General features: G+C 28.3%; 1 protein-coding gene across 1 annotated transcript; it reads left to right on the top strand.

Annotated features, from left to right (window-relative positions):
* The first annotated feature begins 163 nt into the window (after window positions 1-163).
* On the top strand, window positions 164-3,074 carry LOC128960139 (corticotropin-releasing factor receptor 1-like). Its single transcript, XM_054306211.1, has 5 exons — window positions 164-478; window positions 1,572-2,158; window positions 2,220-2,505; window positions 2,593-2,853; window positions 2,945-3,074. Exons 1-5 carry the CDS (start codon window positions 164-166, stop codon window positions 3,035-3,037), a joined length of 1,542 nt encoding a protein of 513 aa, XP_054162186.1. The 3' UTR covers window positions 3,038-3,074.
* The last annotated feature ends 19,959 nt before the right edge of the window (window positions 3,075-23,033 follow it).

Raw genomic sequence — 23,033 nt, 5'->3', positions numbered from 1 at the left:
ATATTGATTTTAAAAAATCAAAAATATAATACAATTATTTAATAAATAATTTCACTAAAAAAACTAATTAAATCATAATAATATGTTTTCTAATTATGTATTTATTATTTATATATTAACAGTTTTAGTATATTTTGTTTGTAATGTACAAACATTTCACTGTATGAGCAATGTTGTCGATTTGCATACCAATGAGGATATTAATTTTAAATCATTGGACAATTTTACCGATGCCATGTGTGCCCGGTGCTATTGGTATATGGCCGGTGTTCCCGATGCTTGGCGTAACGATACAATTGTTAATTTGGAAATGAGACCCATTTGGTGGCCAAATACAGTTAGAATGTGTTTTGTTAACATAGAGAAGCGTCATGCAAATTGCGATTATGAATTTAATTATACAAAAATTGTCAATGACCTAGATCATAATATTGATACAAATATATTTTTGCGACAATTTCGTTCAAAATTTTACATGGTATGTTTTGATTTTATTTATTTGTTTATTTGTTTGTTTGTTTGTTTGTTTGTTTGTTTGTTGCCATTTTTTGTTTTTCTAACTATTTTCTAATATTAAGTTTTAGTTAATAAGGGTCGCTAACATATTGCTTATCAATTACTTATAATTAATTTAGTTATGTTGTTTGATCTTATTATTAAATAATCATTATTTTGTAATTTAAAACATTATATTATTATTATTAAACACTCAACATTTATCATTTAATACCACATTATCTCAAACTTAATATACTGTATATTAATATACATATCTATTGAAAGACATGTAATAAATGTAAATAATTATTTAATTAAGTTATTAATATTACTGAGTTTAGTTAGAAATATATGTTTAGATTTTTTATGCATTGTATGTCATAAACAATCTAAATAACAAATAAATAAATGTTATAAATATAAAATGTTTATAAAATTTGTAGCTAGTTTAATTTTGATTAATTTGATAAAATCAACGTTTGGTGAGTTTTATTGTAAACACAATATATACGATAAGAAAACAAATGAGCAATGTGATTTCAAAACATTGGACAACTATACTAATGCCATGTGTGCCCATTGCTATTGGGATATGTCTAAAATTAGTACCGCCTGGAAAAATGATAGCTGGGTTACGCCCCAAATATATGTAATTTATGACCCAGTTAAAATATGCTATTATGATGATTATATGAGTCATTCAAATTGTGTACTAATTGATTATAATGAATTGGACATTGATAATTATGATGATGATTATTTTTTACAACAATTTCAATCTAAATTTTATATGGTTTGTCTTTTTAAATAATTAATGTAATTAAAAATCTATTTTATTTTATTAAATATAAAAGCAAAACATTATCTTTTTAAACAAGAATCTCTTTATTATTATTTATTACTTATACTTTTATCACTATTTTTTTAATTGATAAACTATATTGTAATTTAAAGACTATTAATCTATTATAGATGTGCTAATAAAACAAATTATTTTTATAAATTATTAAAAGTTATAATTTATTTTTATTAACAGTTATTTTTGTTATTATTAATACAAATTAAAAATACAGAACTTATTTCTCGACTGTTGTTCTGACGCTCGGATCTGTTGCAGAAAACAATTGGCAATCGCCGCCCGCGAAGCCGTTACTCGACCACACCTTAAGCGATGTCCGGCCAAATGGGACGGTTGGATGTGCTGGGACTCGGCTGCGCCGGACACTGTCCAGCGACAAACGTGTCCAGGAATGTCTCACGCAGTGTTGGGCTATACGCCCACCGATTGTAGCAAAGAAAAGGCAGTAAAACATTGTCTGTCAAACGGCACGTGGGCTGTCAAATGGTTGCTCAACAATGAAAACGACCCGAAGTCTGGTTACTATGAAGACGAGGACACTATTTATAACAGATGCAGTCGACCGGAAACCACTAAAAGACAGCAAATAAATCAAGTGTCAAACGGCATATTGTTTTTATCGTTGATCACCAGTTTGATTGGTATAATCATATTTATTGTCTACAAACAGTATCACGTGTTGCGCGTGCAAATTCATTTGAACTTTTTTTGTTCAATAATTTTAACATGCACATTTACCTTATTGTTTAATTATTTGATACGCGAAAGTTTTTACGATTTACGATTCAATGTCAACGAAAAGTATGTTTACATTAAATTTTAATTATAAATTATAACATTAATTAAAACTTATGTTTGACAGTACTAAATGGTGTCGAGCACTGACAATACTGATGAAGTTTTCCCGATTGACAAACTATTGTTGGATGTTGAATGAGGGCGCATATCTGCACCGTATGATTGTCGTAACGTTTGCCGACGAGCGTCGACCAGTATTTTATTATCTGTTTGGTTGGGTCGCACCGTTACTTGTGATGATACCCTATGTAATAGTACACTCACTGGAATCGTACGATAAAGACTGTTGGACTCAGCCGATGCTCTATCCTGAATTGATCTGGGACATTTTGCCTCTATGTTGTATATTTGTAAGTAAACATTTTAAATTTTAAATTAGAGAAATTAATTACAATTTATAATATTCTGTTATTATATATATATATACATCGATTTAGTTAAATGCCGTATTATTGTTAAATGTGATACGCGTACTAATTATGAAACTTCGGTCATCGCCCGACCATTTTCGGGCCGGACTGCGGGCGTCGCTCATATTGTTACCGGTGTTTGGCATACAGTATACGTTCTATGTGGTAGATGTCGACCCGTTCAATACGTGCAGCACCGGTATGTTTGTGGCCAAATACATTCAGACAATCATTGAGGCACTTCAGGGCACTATCGTTACGACAATATTTTGTTTTCTTAACGGAGAAGTAATTAAAAAAAAAATTATAATTGTTATAATTATTTATGAATTAGTTTTTAATTAAAGATTAACTAAATGTTTGAACACAACAATTGTAGGTTCACTCACATATCAAGCGTACGGTACGTAAAATAATACCGAGGGGTAGTGTTATGGTTACTGAACAACAAGACATCGAAAAATCGACTTAAAATAAACTATATTTATTTATTTAATCTTATTAAACTATACTTGATAGTTTATTTATTTAAATTTTATTTTTAAAAAACAGGTTATACAGATGATGAAATTAAATGAGACAAACAATAAAAAATTAACTAAACCGTTATTACAATTGACAGAATATAAAACATAATATTTTATTTTTTTTGAAAAACTAATAATATATTTTGTTGTTATCTTGAAGTTTTAATTTAATTAATAACTGTAATTTATTTTATAACAGTATAAATATGTTCAGAAGCATTTTGTTTAATAGTTTTTCAATTAAATTATGTAAATTTCGATAAAATGTACAAAATTTTGGAATACAAAAAAAATTTCATTTTATAGTTATTATGAATAATATTATATGTTTGATAAATTATTATATAAAAAACATTTGTTAAACATAAAAATAGACAATATAATTGCTATAAAATATAAAGTTTATCTGTAAATTACCAGGATTTAATATTTGGCATTAGTATAAACATTTGGCACAACAACAACGTTTGATGACCTTTCAATATATATATATATATATAGTACTAATAAATTAATAGTAATAATTATGTTATTAAATATAAAAAAACAAATGTTTATAAGTTTTATAATGGCAATAAATAATAATGATAATAATGATTACATCAGAAATAGAAAAATATGTTGTAATATTTTATTAAATAATTTTTTAAATTTCTTTAACTTACAATTTTTTTGATAACATAAAAACTAAATGCTGCCTTTAATATGTACAAAAATACTATTATAATAAATTTTTGCATAATTATATTTGCTTATAGTTTGTTTTCGATTGTTAGCAGTTTAGGTATTAGAAATATAAAGTATTATAATTTTTAATATTATGTAATTTCATTACAATTATATTATATGGTATACGATAATATTGATTTTACTTTTTATAATAAAGATGAAAAACACAAATATGGATCCATAATCATATCCACAATAATCCATTATTAAAAGACAAATGCGATTACGATATATATTGTAAGTGTCATCACAAGACTCAATGGACACAACAAGAGTTGGATAACGTTAAGCGTTACCTACAGTACAGGTTCTACTATGAGTCGGGTGTTAAACCATTGAGACCTCCCTGTAAGTCATTGTACATCAGGAAAGACTGGAAATGTTTATTACCGGATGAACGCAAACGGTTTGTCCTCGCGATTCGTATACTATACGAAAAAGGAGGCCTTCAAGCGTTAGGAGAGCTCCATAACCGTTGGTGGGCGGCATATCATAAATCACCTGATTTTTTTATATGGCACCGGGCGTTCGAAATATCTCTGGAACGGGAACTTTGGAAAATAGACCCCACTTTATCAGGTGTTCCCTATTGGAATGTTGGCAACGATTTTGCACAGCCGTGGAAATCGTGTGTATTGAAAGACTTTGGTTACGGCGGGCAATACGGTAACGGATATTGTGTGCGAAATGGAGAAGTATATCAAAACTTATCGATTGATTATCAAACACGTTGTTTGAAACGTGAGTGGAATCGGGATAATACCGTTTCACCCATATATTCATCAGAATTAGAGACCTATTGGCTTCAAACGAGTCCAACATATCTATCGTTTATAACCAAATTGAGTGGACAACACTTTTTTACTCACTTAAGCTTCGGTGGTTGGGCCGGTGATAATTCACATACATTTGCACCTAATGAGTATGTATTAAGTTTTATATCTTATAAACATTGTAGTAATACTGTATTAGCAGTACTTTATACAGTGTATGGTATGCTTATCTAAAAACTAAAGCATGTATAAAAAGTATAGTAACTAAAACTTTACGTATAGTCTTAACAGCAAATGCAATCATCTTTGATGCTGTTAAAAATTTTAATATAAAAATAATACACTTTTTAATAAGTAAAATTGATTAGATAATTACCATAAAAAACATTTAATTATTTTTAATAATGATTATTTAAAACAATAATTATAGTATTCATAATTCATACTATAATGTAATTAAATCAGTAAATTTATAAAAAATACACTATATCTAGTAATCTACGTATTGATTATATAATTAACTAATATTACATTGATTTGTCGACAAACATTGTTTAGCTATCTATTTATGTTAATACATATCGCCGGTGACGGTATCGGATACAAATGGCAACTACAAGCGCCCGATCATCTGGTCCCGGTGGCCGGTTATACTGAGCCGCCCAGTGTTAATGTTGACCATGAAACTGGAAAAGCCCAACCGTCCAACATATTTCATAAAATTGAATACTATAACCGTACAAATGCAGAATTATTTCAAATTGGTTTCGGAGATGTTTGCTATGTTTACGACAGTATGATTGATCCGATAAACCGTTTGATGCGCAATGAGCCGCCACGTGTACCGATTCAAATAAAACAATTACAAAAACAATTACCAAAACCATTATTGCAGACATACTTTCCATATATAGCTTCCGGCAAATATGATTTCTTTACCCATACATTTGATGATCTGACCGATAACTGTAATACCGTGTCGTGTAAACCGCACCCATACTTTCAACGTTACAATGAAACTGAAAATGGTAGACGTGTTTTACATGACTATCGTTATGCTGCAAATTATGACTTTCCAATTAATTCATTTCAACCACAATTTTGGGAATTTATTCGCCAAATGAACCAGGCTAAATATTGTAGTCCAAATGTAAATACATAATTTTACTGTACAATATTATCAATATATTATAGTTTAATTCTATAATATTAATTAAAAATATATAATATATAAATTGATAATAACAAATCAAGTAACATTTTTATTATTATAACAAATATACAATATAATAATAATAAACATTATATGTACAGTATATATAATAAAAAAACAATATTATTTTTCATTAATTAAATTAATTTTCAAAATTAATTTAACTGTTATATTGTATTTGCTATATTATATTTAATATGAATAAAAATAATATTGCATATTTGTATTCTTTATAAAATGTATAATAAAAATCATTTAAATAAAAAAGTTGTTAATTTTTGTAATAGTTAAAATAACCATTATCAATTATTAATCGCTTATTTTTACTAATTAATATAAGTTATAATAATTTGTATTTAATTAACTTTATAAACAAATCATACACAAGTTTATAACGTTTGATGACTTCGTAATACAGGTATTATACTGTAGTAATAAACATGTTATTAATAAATTAACAAAAATGTAATGTACATTATTTTTTTTATTACTATAATGTTAAAAATTAATATTTTATATAGAAAATAGTATATTATTAAACCACAAATAAAAAAATATGTTTTAATTTTATTAAATAAATATATATTTAAAACCTGTCAAGTTAAAAAAAAATTTTTATTAATAAAACAACTTTTATTTTGTTTAGTATGTATAAAAATAATATATTATTAATTTTATGCATACTTTTATATGCATTTATTTTTCTATCGATAGTTAGCTGTTCAGGTACAAATAATATAAATTGTTATTTATATAATTACTTTTTAATATATAATAATAATTTTGTAATAATTTTTTATAATAAAGGAGAACACAAATATGAATCACACAATAATCCCCTATTAAAAGACAAATGCGATTACGATATATATTGTAAGTGTCATCTCAGGACTCAATGGACACAACAAGAGTTGGATAACGTTAAGCGTTACCTACAGTACAGGTTCTACTATGAGTCGGGTGTTAAACCATTGAGACCTCCCTGTAAGTCATTGTACATCAGGAAAGACTGGAAATGTTTGTTACCGGATGAACGCAAACGGTTTGTCCGCGCGATTCGTATACTATACGAAAAAGGAGGCCTTCAAGCGTTAGGAGAGCTCCATAACCGTTGGTGGGCGTCATATCATAAGACAGTTGATTTTTTTATGTGGCACCGGGCGTTCGAAATATCTCTGGAACGGGAACTTTGGAAAATAGACCCCACTTTATCAGGTGTTCCCTATTGGAATGTCGGCAACGATTTTGCACAGCCGTGGAAATCGTGTGTATTGAAAGACTTTGGTTACGGCGGTCAATACGGTAACGGATATTGTGTGCGAAATGGAGAAGTATATCAAAACTTATCGATTGATTATCAAACACGTTGTTTGAAACGCGAGTGGAATCGGGATAATACAGTTCCACCCATATATTCATCAGAAATAGAGAGCTATTGGATACAAAATAGTCCAACATATCTTGATTTACTTCAAAAACTTGGTGGACAACACTTTTTTACTCACTTAAGCTTCGGTGGTTGGGCCGGTGATAATTCACATCCATTTGCACCCAATGAGTATGTATTAATTGTTTAATATTATTTTTTTAAAAGTATTATCTTTAAAATATTAACTTTCTACTATTCTAGTAATATAATTAATATAGTAATTATTTAGTTTTATAAAAAAAATAAGTACAGTATATATATATATATTTATATATTGTATTTATTTTATTTTTACTTAGAGAATAGCAAATAGAAATTTTCTAATAAATTTCCCTAAAAAAATTACTAGAAAGTTTCTCATGAATAAATTTCTATAGAAATTCAACATTAACAAAATAAAAATATCCAAACTTATAATATCGAAATCATAATATCTAATTCAAAATATCCAAATATATTATATCTAAAAACATTTAGTGCAATTCATTTGAATTTAATTTAACTTAAATAATTAAAATAAAAATATCTAAAATTATTTTATATAAATCAAAATATCCAAAAAATCAAATTATCTTGTTTCAATAAATATTTATAATAATAATTAAAATTGCAATTAGATAAATTTTAGTTATTTTTATTTAAATTATTTAATTTAAATCAAATAAATTTTATCAAATGATTTTTGATATTATATGTTTGGATATTTTGGTTTTGGATGCGACCCGTGATCACCATATCTATAGCTACTACTAATAATCTATTAATGATACACAATATACAGTACACTAATATAATAATGAAATGCGTTTTTTTTGTTAATAAAATTGTTTAGCTATCTATTTATGTTAATACATATCGCCGGTGACAGTATTGGTTACAGATGGCAACTACAGTCTCCCCATCATTTGGTGCCAGCGGCCGATTATGCAGTTTCCGGTACTGATATTGATCATCAAACTGGGAAATCCATACCGTCCAACATATTTCATAAACTTGAATACTATAACCGTACAAATGCAGAATTATTTCAAATTGGTTTCGGAGATGTTTGCTATGTTTACGACAGTATGATTGATCCGATAAACCGTTTGATGCGCAATGAGCCGCCACGTGTACCGATTCAAATAAAACAATTACAAAAACAATTACCAAAACCATTATTGCAGACATACTTTCCATATATAGCTTCCGGCAAATATGATTTCTTTACCCATACATTTGATGATCTGACCGATAACTGTAATACCGTGTCGTGTAAACCGCACCCATACTTTCAACGTTACAATGAAACTGAAAATGGTAGACGTGTTTTACATGACTATCGTTATGCTGCAAATTATGACTTTCCAATTAATTCATTTCAACCACAATTTTGGGAATTTATTCGCCAATTGAACCAGGCTAAATATTGTAGTCCAAATGTTAATACATAATTTTACTGTACAATCGTGCAATGTTAATACATAAATCAGTATTATTATGTTTTAAAACAATAATTTTTATTTTTATTTATGAATAATTATAAAATGTTATTGTATTTACCAATAGTACTGTATATTAATTTGAAATTAAAAATTAGAAAAAGTATTGATTTCATAAGTTTATTGTATTTACAAATAAAATAATAATAGTAATAATTTTCTATGATTTCATATATAATATATTATTTCATTAATAATTACAATAGTAAATATTTAATGTTAGTAAAATAATGAAATGTAAAAAATTAAAAAATTAATATTTAAAATGTTGTCATAATTAATATGTAATTTGACACAATTATAGCAATAAATTGATATAATTCATATGAATTAATTGGAAATAAATCTAAACAATAGAATCCAATATTTGTGCATGCTAAATTTTCAATAAATGTCATCAACTTCAGTTTTTTATCAATTGAAATGCACCGGTATTTTGCCAAATATGAGTTGATTAGTGCTCGTGATGCGTGAGCATGTTTAGTGATACCGGTGCTCAACATATAAAGTATTAGAAATATAGTAAACATAAAACTTGACGTTACCAGAGCCATGCACCTGGATCCAAATGTGGTATCCGCTTTTTGTGCCATGTACAGTTGAAGCTGCATATTGGGAACATAGAGATAGTAAACAATAAACAAAATTATTCGGAAACATTTGTTCAGTTTTCGGGTCAAATCTTCGATATAACAATGTTCGGTGATTGCGGTCATCAATCTATTGTTGTTGGGAAATATAGTGGCCAATCGTAATTTACGATTGACCTCGATAAATTTCAATTTAATCAATGTTGTCATTGTAAACCATACAATTGAACCGAAACAATTAGCTGCTGCATTTTGTTGCCAAGCAACAGTAGTTATTATAGTAAAAATTATCATGTTGACCAGGGGAAATTGTACCTTGTATATAGTATAGGTAGTTATAATAAATGCCAGATAACAAAATGTCATATAAATTGTAATAATTAGTATACCATACTTAGCAATGTATCGGCTCATAAAATAGCAAATCAATTTGAATTTTTGATTATTTTTGCTATTCAATGGAAATTTGAGCAGGTCATATTTGAGCATATAGCTAATATGACCAACATACAATGTTTTAGTTAACTCCATATAAGTTATATGCAATAAATTTACAAACGCCCCAAAACCTAATACAAGTGTCGATAGAGTAAACAAAAAGCCATTTCCCATAATTATTGTCGGATCACACAAATAAATTGTTATCAATTGATTGTCGGTTACGGTTAATATAAAACAATAGATAATATGTATGACAAATATTACTCTAATTAATAACAGTATCAATAATCTTATCAAAGATAACGATTTATTATGATAATAGTCATCCAAATTATTATAAATAATGTAATAGTTTTTATAGAATACATTTTCAATTATTTCAAATGATTTAGTTAGATTATAATTAATATTTTTAAATAAAAAATTAAAGATAAAAATTATCATAATTTTAATCATTATTATCAATAAAGTTGTATGATAAAAAATTACATATATTTTTAATTATTTTAAATGTTTTTTCTAAATAATTAATTGTCTTAATATATAAATAGCAAATAATATATTCAATATAAAAAACTCAAAAAATATTTTATTTAGTTTTATCAAATTAATTATGGTATTTATCAAAATGTACACAAGTTTTATAAATAAAGTATTTAGATAATTTCCCAAAAAATATTATTAATTTTAAATTTAAATTTTATTAATATCTAATAAACTAATAATCTAATAATCTAATGTACTTTTTAACTTTACTGTAATTATTAATAAAAAACTGTGTATTTATTTTTATACTGCTACTGTAAATTTTATTTCTATAAATAAAATAAGTTATAAATAATATTTAATTTAGTTGAGTTTACACAAAAAAATGTAAAAATAATTAAATAATGTTTACTTATATATTAAAATTTAATAAATAATATTTGCTTTAATATGTTTCAATAAATAGTAATGTATATTATATTTAAAAGCATGTTTATGCAATTAAGTTAGTTATATGCAATTCAATAAAATTGTTAAATAGCCTAGTTCAGATATCACTAAAAAAATTATTGATTAATAAATTAATTCAATTTATTGTGTGTAATACTGTACATGAATATGTTAAGTAGAGGTATTAAATTAGATTATTAAATTAATAATATACAAAAAAAATTATTTCACGAGCTAATGTTTTCAATAAAATAAATATAACCGCCGGATCAATACCTACCGGAGCCTATTTTAACAATTCTCAAAACAACTATACTTTTAATTGAAATCTAAATAGAGTTTATTTAAACATCAATATTGATGTAAATTATTTTTTTGGCAATGCATCTGTTTTAATTGTTAAAAAAGTTAACTAAACTCTCTCTCTCTCTCTCTCACACACACACACACACACTCACTCACTCATATGTTGTCTATTTCTGTTTATTCATATGTTTTTCTATTTAACAGATTATTTATCTGTTTGTCTGTGTCTGTGTTTGAATGTCTGTTTTTGTAAAAATATTGATTAATTGAACCTAAAATAAGAATTTAAACAAAAACTAGATATTTTTGTGTTTTTAAATATTAAAAATTTTATTGATTAAATAATCAATATTTGACATACTAATTATCAATATTAATATAAACTTAACATTAATTCATTCAAATATCTATAATAATAAAATATTTTAAAAAATACATCATCTATTAATAGTAATATAAATAAAATATTTTAGTATTATTATTGTAATTATAAAATATTAACTGATCAAAATTTAGCATGTATCATTATTTTCGTCCGAAACACATTTATGGCCACAGTTAGTGTTAACCACTGCTTCTCCATTCACCGATTTGCAATAATAAACTACCTGAGCGTCACAATGACCTTTTAAAAACTGTCCACCCGGTGGTTTCGGTAGATTGACACGATTGCCACAATAATAGCCATAACTGCCAGTACATGTACACGGGCTAGTAGTGACACAGTAAGCTGTAATAAATATAGACAAAATAGTGTAAATAATAGTATTTTAGTTATATTTAAATTTATTTAATTAATTTTTTTTGCAAATTTTATTTTAGAAAGTTTAGAAATATATAATAATAATATTATTTGAATAATAATAAAAATAATGTTTTTAAAATCAATGTTAACAAAAAAAAACAAGTATTATCATACTTACAGCAAAGATAGAAAATAATAGCAATCAATAATATCGATCGAACCATATTTAATGAATTTAATGAAAATTATAAAATGTTTGCTCCAATTTATAACTTAATTTTAAACAATAAATTTTGCTTGATAATTATTTACTGCCTTATAATTTAATTTTTGTTTAATTCATAAGAATAATGATTTAGCTAATTATTAAATAAATAGTTATTTTCCAGTCAATATTATTAAAATTAAAAATTAATTAATATTACTTATATAATATTATTACTATTTGAAATATCAATATTAAAACAATAATTGCAGAATTTTGAGTATAATGTTTTACTTATAAATAAATATTTTTATAAAGTTTTGTAATAATAAAAATATAAAATTTCTAAGAATTATATAAAGTATTTGAAATACAATGATTAAAAAAAAGTTAAATATTAAAATTAATTATCTTAGTATTGTAAAACTTTAAACTATTAAATAGTAATTATTAATTTTCAGTAATTATAAATATATTAACTAATTTTGTAAAAATAGCATTTAATTGTAATTAAAAATTAAAGATTAAAATCATATATTATTAGAAATAAAAACTTCAGTTATTATTGTAAGATTAGTTAAATTGTAATTAAAATTTATTGATAAATGTTTCATATTATTTATAATTATAAATTATTATTTTATGCTAAATAAACCAAATTAAAATTAAATATGTTGTTAAGAAATAAAAATATTTTATATGTTATTTAAAATAAACTAAAATTAAATAATTATAAGAAACTTTATATAAATATAAAACAAATAAAATGTTATTTTGTGTATAGTATTAAATTAAAAATTTTAATGAATCAGATGTTTTTGAAAATATTTTTGTTAAGTTTAAAAAATACATTTTATAATATAATAAATTAATAGATTAGTAAATACAGTATATTTTAGTTAAATATTCATTAAAATAAATGATGAAAACTTATAATTCAATTTGCAATATATTAATAATATTTGTATATTTGATATGTTTAACTCAAAACAAAACATTACATAAAGATAAATGCGATTTTGAAATATACTGTAATTGTCATCACAAGACTCAATGGACACAACAAGAGTTGGATAACGTTAAGCGTTACCTACAGTACAGGTTCTACTATGAGTCGGGTGTTAAACCATTGAGACCTCCCTGTAAGTCATTGTATATCAGGAAAGACTGGAAATGTTTATTACCGGATGAACGCAAAAGGTTTGTCCGTGCGATTCGCAAACTCTATAAAAACGGTGTGATTCAGGCCTACAGTGAACTACATAACCGATGGTGGAGTGCATGGCATAAGACATTTGAGTTCAATGAGTTTCATCGTTCATTTAATTTAGGCATTGAAAGGGAACTGTGGAAAATAGATCCGACCTTATCTGGTCTACCATATTGGGTACCAATACAGTAGTAATTTAGTTTTAAATAAAAATATTTATTTTTATAATTTTGAATACTTAATTTCCTAGAATTATCCCAACGATTTTGCTGAGCCCTGGAAGTCACGCATTTGGTGCGATTTGGGTTGGGGTGGAAAATATAGCAATGGCTACTGTATTAGATCGGGAACCGTTTATCGCAATTCTAGTATAAACTTTGAGCCTCGTTGTGTTAAACGTGAATGGAATATTGATAATACTGTACCCCCATTTGCATCCAGTGAAATTGAAACAAGTATGATGCAATCTAATCCCGGTGTTTATCAGGGATTTTTTGCACTAATGGGTTATCACTTTTTCATACACTTAAGTATTGCTGGTTGGCATGGAGATAAAAGTTTACCGTTTGCCCCAAATGAGTATGCTACTATTATTTTTTTTTGTATTATTGTTAAAATTATTAATTTAATTATAAATACATTTATTATAGTTTTGTTTAAAATATTTTTCTATTGTTTTGTTTTTTGGTTTCTAGCTTTTCATTTATGCTAACACACAGTTATCCGGATCAACTATTCTATCGCATACAACTACAGGCACCCGAAGCTCTAGTGCCAGTAAAAAGTTACAACGATTCACGTTTGCCACGTATTAACCCGGAAACGGGTAATTGGGAGCCGTCAGACCTATACAGACCCGTCACATATTTTAATCGTTCAGCAATTGAATTGTTTCAAATGGGTTTTGGCGACATGTGTTACATATATGACAGTATGATAGACCCAATCAATCGTATAATGCGAAAGCAGCCGCCCATTCAACCAATAGCTATAAAACGTTTACTGGAAAAATTGCCAAGGCCAATGTTAAAACAATATTATCCCCAATTTGCTCAGGGAAAGTTTGATTTTACAACAAATATATTCGATATGTTGCCCGATAATTGTAACCGTGACCCGTGTAAACCGTCGCCCTATTTTAGACGCTATAATGACACGGCAAACGGCAGGCGCACTAATACACTGTACCGTTACAATAGAAAAATTGATGAAAATGATATTATACAAAATAATCAAAAAATATTTTGGCAATTGACTAGAGATCTAAATACTGTAGGCTATTGTAGTCCATCTGTAAATACTTAAACAAAAATATTATTTAAAATAAATAGTATATTAATATTTTTTTGGAAACTAAATAAATAAAAGTTTATATAATATTGAAAATTATAATTTATTAAACAAAAATATTTTAAACAAAAAGAGTCAAACTTATAGATTAGTTGTGTATTATTAAATAATATTCTATACTATAAGTATAATATAATCTAGGTAATAGTTTTATTTAAAAATCTATTATGCTTAGTTTTACTGGTTTTAATAAATATATTTTTTTCAAATAATTAATAAAGAAATATAACAAAGTAATTAAGTTTTTTTTATATTACTAATTATTATTGTGCAATTTATAAAATATTATTTTTACCATATTTTTGAATAATAAAAATAAATCTGTTGATAAAATAACTTTTTATTAATAAAGACATTAGAAAAATATTTTTATTATTTATCATTTAAGAAAATAAATTTAATTTTAAAAAATGTATTTTAAACTTAATATTTTGTTTATTTTATTTTCAATATTATTTATGTTATGTAATGCAAATAATGCAGAATATAATCCTTTATTGAAAAATCAATGCGATTATGATATCTATTGTAAGTGTAATCAAAGGACTCAATGGACACAACAAGAGTTGGATAATGTTTTACGTTATCTACAGTACAGGATATACTATGAATCGGGTACTAAACCATTGAGACCTCCCTGTAAGTCATTGTACATCAGGAAAGACTGGAAATGTTTGTTACCGGATGAACGCAAACGGTTTATCCATGCGATTCGTAAACTCTATGAAAACGGTGTAATGCAAGCATACGGGGAACTACATAACCGGTGGTGGAGTGAATGGCATAAAACATTAGAGTTCAATGAATTTCATTTTGCTTATAACTTAGCCATTGAACGGGAACTGTGGAAAGTAGATCCAACCTTATCTGGTCTACCATATTGGGTATAACATTATTTATTTACTGACAAACATTATCTATAATATTTTAATAATAACAAAAATGTTTTTTTTTAATTTTTGAATTTAAATTTAGAATTACGCCAATGATTTTGCTGAGCCCTGGAAGTCATGTGTTTGGCGTGATTTGGGTTGGGGTGGAAAGTATAGCGACGGCTTCTGTGTTAGAAACGGTTCGGTTTTTGGTGACAACCTTCCCAATGACTATCATCCCCGTTGTGTCAAACGTGAATGGAATGGCGACAATACAATAAACCCGGTATCGTCGGGGGAAATGGAGGCCAGTATGATGCAAACGGCATCCACAGCTTTTGATGGACTGTTTGCATACATGGGCTTTCATTTTTTCATACATTTACAATTTGCCGGCTGGCATGGCGATAAAAGTCAACCATTTGCACCCAATGAGTAAGTACACTACTACTACTATTACTACTACTATTACTACTACTATTACAACTACTACTACTAGTGTTTTGTAAATTTATGTATTTATTTTATTATTGTTTGCAGTTTTATATTTTTTCTGACCCATTCATTTGGCGACGCACTAACCTTTCACACACAACTACAAACACCGGAAACACTGGTACCGGTAAAAGGTTATGCCGACGCACAGGTACCACGAATTAATACACAGACAGGCGGTTGGCTGCCATCTAGTATTTATTTGCCCATTGAATTCATTAATCGATCGTCGATTGAATTTTATCAATTGGGCTTTGGCGACATGTGCTACATATTTGACAGTATGATTGAACCGATCAACAGGATTATGAAAAACGAACCGCCCGTCCAATCGCTTACTACACAGCGTCTGATAAAATCGTTGCCACCGTCTATGTTGAAAAAATACTATCCCCTATTTGCCCAGGGTAAACTAGATTTTAGTACCAATCTATTTGATGAACATCAACCTGATTGTAACCAACAGTGCAAACCAATGCCATATTTAATCCGATACAATGAAACAGCTCCGGGTAGACGTACTAATATGTTATACAGATATAATCTACAACTTGATGAATACGATTTGATTCAAAAGTACCAAGATCAATATTGGCATTTAATCAAAGATTTAAATTCAGTTAAATATTGTAGTCCTACTGTTAATACATAAATAAATAAATTAAATTAATATTATTACTATTATTTTTGTTTTACAGTTAAAATTCTAAATACTGTATAAAGTAAAAAATAATTTATTCATAAATATATACATAAAATAAGAATTTGATATTAAAAGTAATAAACCGTATGTTGTCACTGTTTATACATAATTATATAATTGGTTATTTAAATTTTAAATTCAAAAAATAAATAATTATTACAAAATTTTCAATTAAAAACATTTTTTAATAAAAATAATCAAAAATTTATTTTAGCTATACTGAAAATACTAAAAATAAATCTGTTTATAAATTAATTAAACATAATGTTATTAAATATTTTGAAAACTTAATTTATTTTTTTTATAAATATATTAATTGTTTTATTACTAAAAAATGTATGGATATAATGTTTTTAATATTATTGTATTAATAAATTTATTATCATATTCTTTATATTATGCAAAACATAACTCACTTTTGAAAGATCAATGCGATTATGAGATATACTGTAAGTGTCATCACAGGACTCAATGGACACAACAAGAGTTGGATAACGTTAAGCGTTACCTACAGTACAGGTTCTACTATGAGTCGGAAGTTAAACCATTGAGACCTCCCTGTAAGTCATTGTACATCAGGAAAGACTGGAAATGTTTGTTACCGGATGAGCGCAATAGGTTTATCCGTGCGATTCGCAAACTCTATGAAAACGGTGTGATTCAGGCCTACAGTGAACTACATAACCGATGGTGGAGTGCATGGCATAAGACATTTGAGTTCAATGAATTTCATTTTGCACTTAACTTAGCCATTGAACGGGAACTATGGAAAGTCGATCCAACACTATCTGGTCTTCCATATTGGGTGGGTATAGATTCGCAATATATAACATCAAACAACTATTAATTAAATATTTAAAAAATAATATTTCTATTAATAAATAAGAATTACGGAACCGATTTTGCTGAGCCATGGAAGTCATGCGTTTGGCAAGACTTGGGTTGGAGTGGACTATATCGGGACGGCTATTGTGTTAGAAGTGGATCACTATATAATGGCACTAATATTGACTATCATTCACGTTGTCTAAAGCGTCAATTGAATAGAGATAATACTATTACACCATTTGGTTCAAGTGAACTGGAGTCTAGTTTTCTTCAATCAGGTTCAACATTGTACCAAGGTGCATTCACATTGTTAAGCTATCACTTTTTTATTCATCTACACATTGGCGGTTGGGACGGGGATATCAGTGCACCGTTTGCACCAAACGAGTAATTTGTTTTTGATTGATATAAAATTATTATTACTGTATTAAACAAATATAATTTACAGTTTTATTTTCTATTTGTGCAAAATTCCTATAGTTTTGCATTTTATTTGACACATAGTTTTGGCGATGCCCTGTCATATCACTCTCAATTACAATTCAATGAATCTCTAGTACCGGTAAAAGGTTATGCCGATCCAAGATTGCCGCGTATCGATCCGTGGACAGGTAGTTGGGTACCGTCCAACATATATTTACCAATGACATTTTTTAATCGTTCGTCAATTGAATTTTATCAATTTGGTTTCGGTGATATGTGTTTTATATTTGACTATATGATAGATCCGATAAATCGTATAATGAAAAACCAACCACCGCGTCAATCGGCAATTTTAAAACGTCTATTAAAAACATTACCCAGGTCGATGCTGGAAAAATACTATCCATTGTTTGCCCAGGGTAAACTAGATTTTACTACCAATACATTTGAGTTTGTCGATGACCGGTGCAATCAGGCGTGCAAACCGATGCCATATTTTAAACGCTACAATGAAACAGAAAACGGTAGACGTACCATAACATTGTATAGACATAATTTACAAATTGATTTTAATCATATGTTACAAAAATATCAACAACAATTTTGGCAACTTATCCGAGACCTTAATTCAATTGGTTATTGTAGTCCAACTGTTAACACTTAAATAATTTATTTTATAATTTAATTAATAAAATTAATTTTTATATAAATTTAATATTTTTAATAAAATAAATATAATAATAATGTTTTATATTAATGAAAAAAACCTTTTTTTTGTTTTTGAAGATATAATAAAATTAATATTTGTTTATTTGAACAATAAATATAAAATTTATAAAATATAAGATTTAATAATAATTTATTGAAACTATAAATACAGTTATGATTTGATTTACAATATGATTATTCATAACATGCTTTCATCAATAAATTTAGGCAATGGATACTTTGGATAGTCTCGGTGTGGATGATGTTCAGGTGACGGTATTATAGCCGGATCGGGATAGGGCTCAATCTCGGCAATGCCCGGAATAATCTCCGGCCCGGACTGATAGGGTACCGACGGATATGGCTCCGGTATGTAGGTCTGTACATACGGTTTCTCAGGTTCGGGCTGCCAGTACTCGCCTTTTGCATAACCGGTCACCTCTTGCGGCAGTTCAGGCCAATTGTCATCAATGAATTTTTGTATATCAGTCAAGTTTTCTGCTTTCTGGGAACTGGATATCGAGATCAATATTGTGCAGCACAAGTAGATTATTTTGATAAGCATTTTTAGATCTAAACGATATAATACCTAAGACTTAAAAAATATATTATATTTTTCAAAAAAAGTATATTAATTTTTCTGTTATTTCATAGTTAATATTTTTAAAAATTATTTTTTTAATCAAGATAACATGTTTCAACAAATATGTTTTTTTTATTACAGTTTTCACAATTATCCCTGAGGTTAATATCTTGTTTATCGTGCGTGAAAAACATATGCCTAAATTAAAAATAATAACTAACAATACATTAATAATTTTAGAAAAAAACATTGATATTAATTATATTATAAAATATTAATATCAAGTTTATATTAATCTTTTTTTAAATTTTCTGTTTATTAGATAATTTTAAATTATTTTTTTTTATAAAAATATTACATTAACAACATTTTATGGACAAATAATATAATTAGCATTTATTGAAATAGATAGACTACAATTATCTAAAAAAATAAACAACAATAACAAAATATATATACAGTATTTAAAAAAATGAAGTTGTTTATTTTATTATTTATAATAAATTGTATAATTTGTTTGAAACAAACAGTAGCTGACAATGATGTTGATAATGCTACCGATGCTACTGTTTCTACGGGTAAATATTGATAAACATATTTTTATTGCTATTTTCTTTAAATAACTAATAATTATTAATAACATAATATTATGCTAATTTAGTAAATGATGATGATCAACGTGGTAAACGTCCCAAACAGCCTAACCATGGTGGCCATGGCGGTGGTAATAATCATAATAATGGCCATCAAGGGGATCACCACGGTAACGATGACCACAATGGAAATCAATACGGCAACCCTCACCAAAATAGTGGCCATAACTATAACGGTGGTCATGGTAATGGTGGTAGTCATAATGCAGGTCAATGGCATCCCGATCCGTACATACCGATACCGCCGTTTGCCGAAGACTGGTCAGACAACTACCCGAACCCGTTGTTGGCCAACGACTGCGATCGTGCCATTTATTGCAAGTGTCACACTCGTACCAATTGGACAGAGGACGAGGTGCGTAATGTCAAACGGTATGTATTGTCCCGTTTCTACTACGAATCTCAGGTCAAACCGGTTTGCAAACCGTGTCATCAAAAGTCTCTGATTATTCGCAAAAACTGGAAGTGTCTGTCAAAGGGTGAGAAACGCCGCTTCATTTCCGCCATACGAAAGCTCTACGAGTGCGGTACAATCCAGGCCTACAGTGAATTGTATACCCGATGGTGGGGCGCAACCCATAAAACAGTAGAGTTAGTGCCGTTTAACAGGGCTTTCCTTTTGGCCATTGAACGCGAGCTCTGGAAAGTCGATCAATCGTTGTCTGGTCTGCCGTATTGGGTAAGTGTTATCTTAAGTTACTTAGCAATCAATTGTTGAATTTAAATTAAAAAGGGAACGGTAGATAATTTGTTTCTTTGTTTATGTGTTTGATTAGGACTTTACCACTGATTTTGCACAGCCCTGGAAGTCGTGTATCTGGAAGGACTTTGGTTGGGGCGGTATCTACCGTAACGGCTTCTGTATACGTGACGGCAGTATATTAAGGAACAGTACCATTGATTTTCAACCGCGATGTGTTAAACGTAGTTGGAATGATGACGGAACAATACCATCGTATTTGTCACCCGAATCGTTGACCTCTGCACTGCAATCGGCTGGCAATTTGAACGCATGGCTGGTCAACACGTTGACGGCAGCCCTGTCTATCGGTGGTTGGTATGGTGACGCCTCACAACCATGGGGAACCAATGAGTTAGTTATTCAAACATAAATACAATTAGTTAATTTTGATAATTTATTTTTTTTATTCATACCGTCCCCTCCATATGACTATAGTTTTGCATTCATACTTCAGCTCAGTTATTTAGATCAGGTAACTCTGCGCTGGCAACTCCAGTCGGGCGACCATTTGGTACCGGTTGGCGATTTTAACTCAGTAGCAAACATTTTGATCGATCCGCGTACCGGTAATCCCAAAGTCGTGAACCTGTACGACAAGATTCACTATTTTAATCGTACACTTATCGAGTTCTATCAGTTTGGCTATGGATTGATGTGCTATACGTACGACAATCTCATTGAACCGATCAACCGAGTCATGCAAAACAACAAACTCCCGGTTCCCGTTGCCGCACAACTTTTATTAGGTTCCGTCAATGCTAACCAACTGACCCGATATTTCCCATTGTTTGCAAACGGTAAAACCGATTTCACTACCAACGTATTTGCCGATAACATACCGGTCCAGTGTAACAGTAAATGCAATCCAATGCCATTCTATCAGCGGTATAACGATACCGAAAACGGTAGGCGCTTGAATACATTGTGGAGGTATGAGCTGTCCAGTGATCAATGGGCACAGGTACAAGTTTTACAAGCAAACGATTTGCAATTGGCCAGAGATCTCAATGCAGTCAAATACTGTAATCCAGTGGTTAATACATCATAATTAAGTTTATTGATAAAAAAAACAATTAATTAATTTGCTTTAATATTAATTTAATAAAAAATATTTGTTTATTAATTAATTGTAATATTTGTTTATTAAAATTTTTAATATAATGAATCTACTCTATGTTCTTATAGTAAACTTACTGTAATCATTTTTTTAGTAGTTTTATTTTATTATTATTTTGTAAATTATTAGATAATTAAATATATTTTAATGACTATATTTAATTTAACTAAATTAAAACTATTGTAAAATCCGTGTAACGTAAATATAATTAGTTGTACTTAAAATAATATAAAAAAAAATTATTATATTTTATTTAATAAAAAATAAATTAATAAACGCTACAATTACAACAAAAATAATAAATAAATGGATAGTTCATATAATTTATAAGATAATAATATAAAAATTATGATCCAGGACAATAATTATTAGCGGCGACCACCAACTGTCGGACAGCCGTCGGATTAATAAACTTTAATATATCGGTAGCGTTGCCACCGAATGGAAATTGATGTATAGATAGATAAAATTGAAGAAAGTCGGGACCAGTACTCGTAAATATATTACATCGGGCACCGGTAAGCTGTTGTATAACACATGTACGGTAGTTGAGATCACCCAAACAATTATTGAATAGGGCTTGAAGTAAATAGCATGGTCGGCGCTCAACTGTTTCGACGAGCATCAAATAGTAACCCCATAGACCGCCTCGGGAGTCATCAGTCAGACATCGGTTTATAGTATCTCTGGTTTCGCCAAGCTCCTGTATGCTCGGTATCACTATGTCGCCCGGACCCGGTGGTGGCGGTATGATTTCCCACGCAACTGCATCATAGCCTTCAGGATAAGCGTGATCTCCATGTCCGTGTCCTCCATGACCTCCATGGCTTCCATGATCTTCATGACCTCCATGATAATCATTATGACCACCTCCATGTCCTCCATGATTTCCATAGTCGTTATGACTTCCATGATTTTCATAACTTCCATGACTATCATGACTATTGTGACTTCCATGACTATCATGACTATTATGACTTCCATGACTATCATGACCATTTCCATGTCCACCATGATTATTTGTCCAATGTCCTCCACTGCCATCTCCATAGCTGTCCTGATGATTATGACTGGGATAATTGCCGGTCACAATTTTGACCAGGGCAATTACCAATAATATTTTATGTAACATGATTATTTTTTTAAATGAAGTCTAAATATTTTCTTAAAATAAACTTCACTTAATATTAAATAAAAATTTATTTTTGTTCAAACTTTAATATATAAATAAAAAAATATATTTATCATTTTGCTAAAAAAATTTACACATCATATATGAAAACATTGCGCAAATGTTTTTATTTCAGTAACAAAAAAAATAATTAAATCATACACACTCTAAATGTTTTCATCAATTAATGTTATTATTAATTAACAGATTGTTAAAAACAATTTAATATTTGGCTAAA

Source organism: Oppia nitens, unplaced genomic scaffold, assembly GCF_028296485.1.
Source record: "Oppia nitens isolate AA-2021 unplaced genomic scaffold, nextdenovo-longstitch-racon4-pilon3 scaffold4_pilon_pilon_pilon, whole genome shotgun sequence".
NCBI lineage: Eukaryota > Metazoa > Arthropoda > Arachnida > Sarcoptiformes > Oppiidae > Oppia > Oppia nitens.
The sequence above is the reverse complement of the archived record's forward strand: the minus strand, read 5'-3'. Positions and strand labels throughout refer to the sequence as shown.

Coding starts and splice junctions, on each gene's coding strand:
- LOC128960139 (XM_054306211.1), top strand. CDS start 164: ATGAGCAATGTTGTCGATTTGCATACCAATGAGGATATTAATTTTAAA. Junction 479..1,571: donor TTCGTTCAAAATTTTACATG/GTATGTTTTGAT, acceptor TTAAAAATACAG/AACTTATTTCTCGACTGTTG. Junction 2,506..2,592: donor TGCCTCTATGTTGTATATTT/GTAAGTAAACAT, acceptor ACATCGATTTAG/TTAAATGCCGTATTATTGTT.